The 8,409-nt window shown below is 34.2% G+C and overlaps 2 protein-coding genes across 3 annotated transcripts in view; one reads left to right on the top strand and one right to left on the bottom strand.

Annotated features, from left to right (window-relative positions):
* The window catches only part of LOC117124173, a 12,369-nt gene extending 7,784 nt beyond the window's left edge, over window positions 1–4,585 (bottom strand). For both annotated transcript variants that reach the window (XM_033270324.1, XM_033270323.1), the window contains exon 1: window positions 4,330–4,585. In XM_033270324.1, coding sequence (XP_033126215.1) covers window positions 4,330–4,419 — 90 coding nt within the window. In that variant the 5' untranslated portion in view covers window positions 4,420–4,585. The remainder of the gene's footprint in view (window positions 1–4,329) is intronic.
* Window positions 4,586–6,547: 1,962 nt separating this feature from the next.
* LOC117124171 (glycoprotein 3-alpha-L-fucosyltransferase A-like) overlaps window positions 6,548–8,409 on the top strand; it is a 31,144-nt gene continuing 29,282 nt past the window's right edge. The window contains exon 1 of the mRNA XM_033270319.1: window positions 6,548–8,358. The gene's annotated coding sequence lies outside the window, so the exon portion shown is untranslated. The remainder of the gene's footprint in view (window positions 8,359–8,409) is intronic.

The raw sequence follows: 8,409 nt of genomic DNA, 5'->3' as shown, positions 1-8,409 counted from the left end.
ATGTTCTGCTTAGAGTTACTTCAAAGAAGTATTTGTTAATCAAATATTGTTTTTAAAGTAAACTGAATAATTAGGAATACATTTATTTAAGCAACTTATTTAATTGCATACTTGGTTTCTACTCCCCGCCAAGTAAATTTAAGTGCCTAAATCTATACTAAATAATGTAAACTGAGATACTATAGTATATTATATACATTTATGTAAATATGGCAATTATGCTAAGAATTAAAATGGCGTGTAATTGTGAGGGTAAAGTAATTATGGTAGGATCAAATGGTATTGCTAAATCCCAAAAACCTAACACACTGTAGAAAACCAAACAATTCAATTGTGATTGACTCACTTGATATATCAATATTAAGAAAATTAAATATTTATAAGAACCTATTTTTTGGTTGCAAATACACCACAATCCTCCAAACACACTGCGAACCCCATCCAAACCCTTTAATTACGATTGTAGAACTCTCTTTTTCTAAAAAAAAAAATAATAATTTGATGTTCATATAAACTCATTGTTTGTTGGGTTTACGGATACCCAGATTGAATTTCTGGAAAATTGTGATTCCGCTTCCTTGAAATTGGCCACAAATAAATTATTTTAGTATTATTAAATGCATGATTTATGTTGATTTATAGATTATGTTGTTGCTATTTTTTAACATTTAAATGGAAAAAAAATAAAGTGTTATTCATGGCTTTTATTTATCATTGAATATTTTATCATTGAATATGTAATTTCTGCAAAAAGTAAAATGTAAATGGCAATTTATTATTATTTTATTAGATTCCTTTTAAAAACTAAATTATGTCCGTTTTAAAAAATGCATATAATGATTTTTAAAAAATCAGTTTTAATACAGAATTTTATTATTGGGGCCATTTTTACCTACCTGTCATTTGGGCCCATTTTTACCGGGGCCATTTTTTCCTGGGCTACTTTCCCCGGGGCCATTCTTACCGTACACCGGTCAGTTACCTAATTAGTTTGATTCTTTGTACGCCACCTATACTGCCGAGAAAAGCCGATTGGCTTGTTCGGTAAACTAGGCTACCATAAGATTATTTACTGCTATGGTTTCCATTCCATGTTTGCTTTTTGGTTGTGTGTTGTACAAATGGGGCATGCTTTGGCCTTTCAATCCAGTGGAAGGCTGCTACAGACCTGATTAACAGCGAACGTAACCATGGGGACGTAAACTTTTTGTTGCACTACAGGCTGTTTCATGAGGTACTTCTAGCACCTGATGATTGCCATGATTACATACGATAAAACTGAAACTATCTGCCCTTAAATGTGTTTGTCATCTCAAATTAACACGAGCACTCCCTCGTTAGTTGCCATGTCTACATCATCGAAAATACAGTAGTGCAATATTTTACGAATGCCCGCATAGGAACCTTGGCCCTCACAGAGGTCTGGTTTACGATTGTTATTGTTTTGAAATTAGTGTAAATTTTAGCATTTTTAGGTACAATTATTATGTAGTGTTGTATATTTATAACCAATGTTTTTTCTTTTTTATTTTCTTGCAGTTCCCAGAAGTAAAAGTGATGTATACAGCTACAGTATCTATAGGCCTAGTAGTATTAATTATCAAATTTCTGAATGTTTCTAATAACATTTAATATGTTTATTCATTTTTTCAGATTTATTAAATGTCAAATATGTAACCAATTTATATCTTAATTTTAAAATAGAGCCTATAGCTTTGAACATAGGCCTACTGCATAATTTGATAAGATTTTTGGTGTTTATTGCGATCGTGTTACATTTAATAATGCATCATCATCATCTTCATCATCACCACTATCATTATGTAACCAACAACATATACAAAAATACACAATTAATTTCATATGGAAATTAAATTTATTGCTGTAATTAACTGCATATGAAATACAACAAAGTTACTTTCTATTTACATATATATCATCATCATCTTTTTGTTATTCAAGTTAATTACATAATTGTTTCAAGATTTTTTTTTATCATTATCATCATTATCTTATCTGTATTACTGTATTGAATTATTATCAACCTCTAATCCATATCGCGGATATTAGGCGAAATTACTCTTGATCCGGCGTTCAAGAGCGACCTAGCTGAGCGTTCCCCAGAGCGGTATTGCTCCCATAAGAATGCAATAATGTAACTTGCTTGTATCTTTTATTTTCTCTCTTGTAGTAAATTAAAAACATTTATTCATAAATTTCATTTTTATTTAAAATTACTCCTCGGCAGTTGCCTTGTTTCGCTAATCAAGGCATACAAAATCTCTTCTAAATATATATAAACCATACCTTAAACATATTTTTTAAATTTATTTATTTATTTCTACAAAACACCTGAGGGAGAAGCAATATGTACAGAAAAGCGCATTAAAAACCATCAAAGACAACACAATTAAAATGGTGGTAATAAATTATAAATACTATCAAAATCATTAATACATAAAAGATATTTGACAGTGTCACATAATATACCTTGATTTAAACAATTATTTTTAAAATACAACTTAAAATAAAAAAAAAGATTTAATGAAATAACGATCAGTACAAGAAAATTCATTAATAACACGAGAAACAAGAGTACCCTTAATCGAAGATAGTCCATTATTAAACTAGATCATAACACTGGAAGCTGAGTTATTACTAAAGATTGGCGATATATATAAGGTCGAACTGAAAGCATTTTATTAGGTAGGACCTAAATTATTATATTATAATAATATTATTTATACCTTCGGCGCTCCATACACCGCGACCGAAATGCATAACCAAAATAGCGCGACCGAAATGATCAGATACCCTATTCAACCGGTAGCCGATCATTTCAGTCGCGCTTCATTTCGGTCGAGCCTCATTTCGGTCGAGGTTTATTTCAAACAAATATATGGAGCACCGAAGGAGTTGCGAAAATGCAAAATTTAATATACCTAGGCCCTATACATTACTATAATTAATTCGTCAATCGGTTTATCATAGGCCTAAGTATTTTTTTAATTCCCGTTTTGCTATCTTCCTAACAACAACATTTTATCTTTCTACTAACATATTCTTTTTCTTCCATTTACAGTGATATATTCATGATTGAAACATGATCTTATGATTGAAACAATGGAATTTAGTATGTGCTTCATGCTATTCTTTTTGTTGCGTTTTCATATAGGGCCTACTTTATTTTAATAATTTGGTCAATAAAATGTATCTTTAATTTTAATTGAATTGAATGTTGTTACCATCTGAAATCTATTTCATAATTTAGTTAAAACAATAATCATTACAATATTTAATCCGATCTTTGTATACAATATTTTTTTTTTTTAAACATACCGTACCAAGAGAATTGAGGGAAACACAATTAAAAAAATAAACGAATAATACACACATTATAATTCTTCACTTGAAATCTTTAATTTTCTTTGATGCCCCTGCGCAGTTCATAAATATGAATATATATATTTATATATGATTTTATATAAGCATATAGGATATACATAAAAAAAAAAAAAAAAAATATATATATATATATATATAGGCCTATATACACATACATATATATATTTATACATATATTATATTATATATATATATATTATATATATATTTATTTACATGATTTTTATAAATATCATATCAAAAAACAATACCGTACTAAGAGAAATACCAAATTTTTAGTACTGTATTCATTTTATTTGCTGTATTCGTAGTAGGAAGCGTAGGATCGATAACAAAACGAAAATAAAAACCGTCCGATAAAAGAGTAAAGGTACTAGGAATGAAGCAAACTAGAAAATAACCTATAAATACCATAATATTAATTAAAATTTAGTTTAGTAATAATAGTATTCATTTTATTTGCTTTTAAGTAGCCAATGCTGTTGAAAGACAACAAAACATAAATTTAAAAAAATATGATAAACCGATTGACAAACTTACAATGATAATACTTACAATGATAATTAGACCTAGTTATATTAAATTTGGCGTTTTCGCAACTCCATTGGCGCTCCATATATTTGTTGAAACGTAGGCCCTGACAAACAATCTAGGCCTAGTGACTACTTTTTTTTCATAGGTAATCAAAATACGTTACAGTATTTGGATAGGCAAATTATTATTATTATTTATTTTTTATTTTTTTGATCCGACGACCGACAGAAGGCATAGGCTAGGCTGTTAGTAGTACTAGTAGTAGGCTAGGTCAAGCCTAGGCTACTAACCTAGGCCTATCTTTGCCCAGCCCAGAACTTAAAAGAAAGTAGGCCTAGTAGCCTAGGCTAGGCTACTAGGCCCCTAGGCCCTAGTTAGTTCTATTCTTACCCGGAGACGAATCAATTGACCGTTTAATTTACGCTCAATTTTTTCCATCATCTTTTCCTCTTCCTTTAACTCGGGTAGCTCTGTAAGCATTTTGACTTGGCCAGCTCTGGGGGCTGGGGAAAAGTAAAAGCACAGAAGCAGCGCGGCTGAAAAACATACAAAATTAAAACGCAACACTCGGATTATGGAACGCCAAAAGGCCAAATCACAAGAGGGATAGACTAGTGCTAACACAATGGATGTGCACTTTATTACCAAAGCATGAAACTAGGCACAAAATATATTTAATATAATGTAAATTATTATATTTACCCAAATTTTTTGCCAACCGTGGTGGGGCTGTGAGATGGGTGTGGGACTCACGCCGCTTTTTGTAGGTAAAGTAAAACATCAAACAATTGTTTTAAAGTTTTATTTTCACACATCACACAGATTTTTTAGATCTCTAGAATTGCCGAAAATCGCTGATAAATGATCATAAGAATTTTGGCTAAACATGGTGATGTGATGATGATGAATTTCTTTATAGTGTCATTTCCGGCCATCTAGAGATACAATTTACCAACATTTTCGCGCCTGAGGTGGGTGTGGTCTCACGTAATACCCCCCACCCCCCACAACCTTTCAAAACAGAATTAGCTTAAATTCGAGTGCGATGATATTCGTTTGCTATGACATATTTTGCCCAACTCAGGTTGGATATACATATACATTCAACATTTGTTTTTAATTTGACAGAACGACCCCAAATTACGCTCGCTCACGACCCCAGCCTTCTACTTGTCACAATTCTATGTACAGTACTGTATAAAGTTCTGAATCCGCCCCTGGAACCCCACCTGTGCGAGTCAGGATAAACTCGAAACTGACGGGTCCTTAGGACACAACTGGAGTAACTTTCCTACCTTAGAATGCATAGTTCGATTAGGGTTGGGGTGTGCGGGTCATTAGGAGTGACGCCCCTACCCCTTTGGATAGTTTGGTAAGGTTTCTTTGGTTTTGTCGAAAGAACTTTACATGTACCAATGAATTTCCTTTTGGACTATAAAATATATCCACAAGCTGTTGCTATTTCTGGCTCGCCTTCTTCAAATCATTTACCTTATTTTACATTGTACTGTTTTTTCTCAATTCGAGGAAAAAAAATGTTACTTTGATTGATTGATTGATATTGTATCGTATATCGTATTCGTATATCTGGCTATGTACTAAAACAAAAATGTATTGCCTTAGTATCAACCAAGCCAGTAACACCTCCCAACTTGTCAGCTATGAAACTATTATAATATCAATTCATCATCATTCACTTGCGGCGCCAACGGGTGAGGAGTTGAAATTTTCCCCCGGACAGATCTGGACCCCCGCCGACTGGTGGCACAGCGAAGTCGTCGGTCCAAAAATATCAATTTGCCTATTCAAATGACGTTATTTTAATTGATAATCCTAACAATGTGTTATAAAAAGGACAATTTGGGCCATACTAATTCCACAAAATCTCATAACCCTTAGGCCTATCAGGGATTGTTATTACGGGACCCTGACCGACGCTCAGTCGGTCCCCTCGGTTCGGACCCTGTCGGACTTTAGCCTCTTGTCCTCATAATCTCTGGATCCACCACTTTTATCACCTCATCATCGTCAGACATCATTATCATAAGGAGGTAGAGAGAGTTGAAGAATAACAGGGGCGGATCCAGAAATATTCTGAGGAGGGGGCCCAATAGGTAGAACACACCCACCTCAGGCTCACCATGGTTGGGTCTGAGGTAAGCAAATTTTAAGAATATTCATCCCTCTAGACGCTCGGAAATGGCACTCTCAGAAATTTAAAAAAATGCTTTTTCAAAGCAGTGTTCCTTCGCCACAAAATTATTGACTTCTTACCACCGACGGGTGCTCCCCTACCTTAGGCTCCCCTTCTCTCACGGGCGTCGCAAAGGTATAATTAAGGACATATAGTCTATTCTGGGAGTTGCAAAGCATTATGATTATGACACGGAAGCACTCATTTTGAATATGTTATCTCCATTTGTTTTTAAATTTTGACAAAATGTAAGGGGTCCTGGGCGGTTGGGCACCCTATCCCCACTAGATTAATATATGATATATGTCCTACAGTCGATGTAAGAGACACTTTATGCTGTTATGTATAAACAAAGCCCTTTAAGATCAGGGTGCTATAGAGCGAAGTTCATGGGTAGAGGCACCACAGGGGCCCCTAATTGTCGGCCGCCGCACGAGAGCACATCGCGTTACGCTACTGAGCATGGATAACTGTTCTAGCTGGGTACTAAATTCCGTAATAACTAAAAGACCCGTCTTAAGTTTCCGCCTTTTTTACACCCTGGTTTATAAAATCGTTGAGGAAAATCGGCATCGAGGATATAGCGTAAAGTTGTGCTCGTCGTCAGTCAATAGAACATTCAAAATTAGTAAGTAGTAAAATAACTGAGCTCACCTTTCGCCCACTGTTGGTCCACCATTGAACTCATGGGTACGCTTCCTTTTCTTCCTCTTTCCTCCCTTTAACTCTTCTCAATTATTTTCTCCTTTTCAATTTTTCGCCGGGACTGACAGTGGGAACGGCCTCCCGTGAACCCCCGCTGGATCCCCGCTGGATCCGCCCCTGAATAGCAGCGTCATTTTGTAAGCTGAATGTATGTGATCCATAAAGCCTTGAGAGAGGTGCTTGTATTAGTTTAATCATGTGTCATACTAATATAGGGCCTAATTCTTGTACCGTAAATCTAAATGTCGGAAATGCCCTGTCCGTATAGCATATAATTCTTCTTATTTTTCTTCTTTTTTTTTTTTTCTAATTTTACGGTAAGATATATTTTTTTCACAAATTGCTTCACAGCATTACGACTGAATTTACAATGGTATGGTAAAATAATGGAAGCAATTAAAAAAAACTTAAGAATTAACTATTACAGCTGACATATAAAAGTGTCAATAATAATGTAATATACAAAGATGCAAAATGTTCTGTTTTTAAGTTATGATAACGATAACAATTGAAAATAGTTTTGGAAATGGTTTAAAAATAGGACATACCACTAATTTTTATACGATGTCAAATGTTCACACCTTGTAATTAAAAATTAAACTGAGGTCATTTTTATTTTTGGGGGTAAAGGCTGTCTTTCAATAGGCGAGTTTATTCGCGCGAATTTTGGCTTATACACGCGAGGTATAAATTTCCACTACAAATTTCCTTACTTGCGCATGCTTATAAGAACAAAATTGGCGATTCACGCGAATAAATTTGCCTCTGAAAACAACAAGGGTTCATAATTGGCACTACTAACAACAGGGTTCATAATTGCTCCCACTAACAAGACCAGTCGCATAAATGGCGTGGTTGGTTAGACCCCCGTTCCGCAACATTTTAGCCCACGACCCAAATTATATATCAAGCACTCAGACGCGACCCATCAAACCGGAAGTCAAATTTCTCATCTGAATTTCATGGGGAAATCATGGACCTATGATTATAGGTCCATGGGGAAATGATTGAATACGGTATTATTATTTCTTTAGTTTGAGTGAATTAAGTCAATATATATGTCTGTCGTTTTATACGCGCGAGGGGTATTAGAAGAGCTCACTTGATTCTTTTGGCAATCGATTAAAAGATAGGCCTACTCCAAAGATCACCCGCGCAATCAATTAAAAACCCATAAAAATGAATTATAACTTTGAATTACTCATTTAACAAAGCGTAAGTTATCAATGTTCCAATAAAATTTTTAAAAATGAATTATTTACAGACATTTTACTATAGGCCTAAACAAATTCATAGATTTGCTGCCAGAAATAGGCCTATGGGTTAGGCCTATGCGAAGACATTGACACATTAAATTTAAGAGAAAAATGTTTTGTTCTTTTAATTTTCAGCTGAAAGCCAAACACACCGAAAGGAACAAAAGTAACACTTTCAAGTTGTCATACCTGAAGTAGGCTACAAATGTTTTGATAGAGACAAGTTACGACTCAAGTTCCCAAGCCTTGCAGGATCTTAAATGGGTAAACCTTGAAACAAACCTCTTCTACAATGAGGCTATTATTATGTTTAAA

Source organism: Anneissia japonica, unplaced genomic scaffold (assembly GCF_011630105.1).
Source record: "Anneissia japonica isolate Jap-2015-1 unplaced genomic scaffold, ASM1163010v1 scaffold502_len386481_cov162, whole genome shotgun sequence".
NCBI classification, from domain to species: Eukaryota; Metazoa; Echinodermata; class Crinoidea; order Comatulida; family Comatulidae; genus Anneissia; species Anneissia japonica.
Note: the sequence above shows the minus strand (reverse complement) of the source record. Positions and strands in the feature narration are given on the sequence as shown.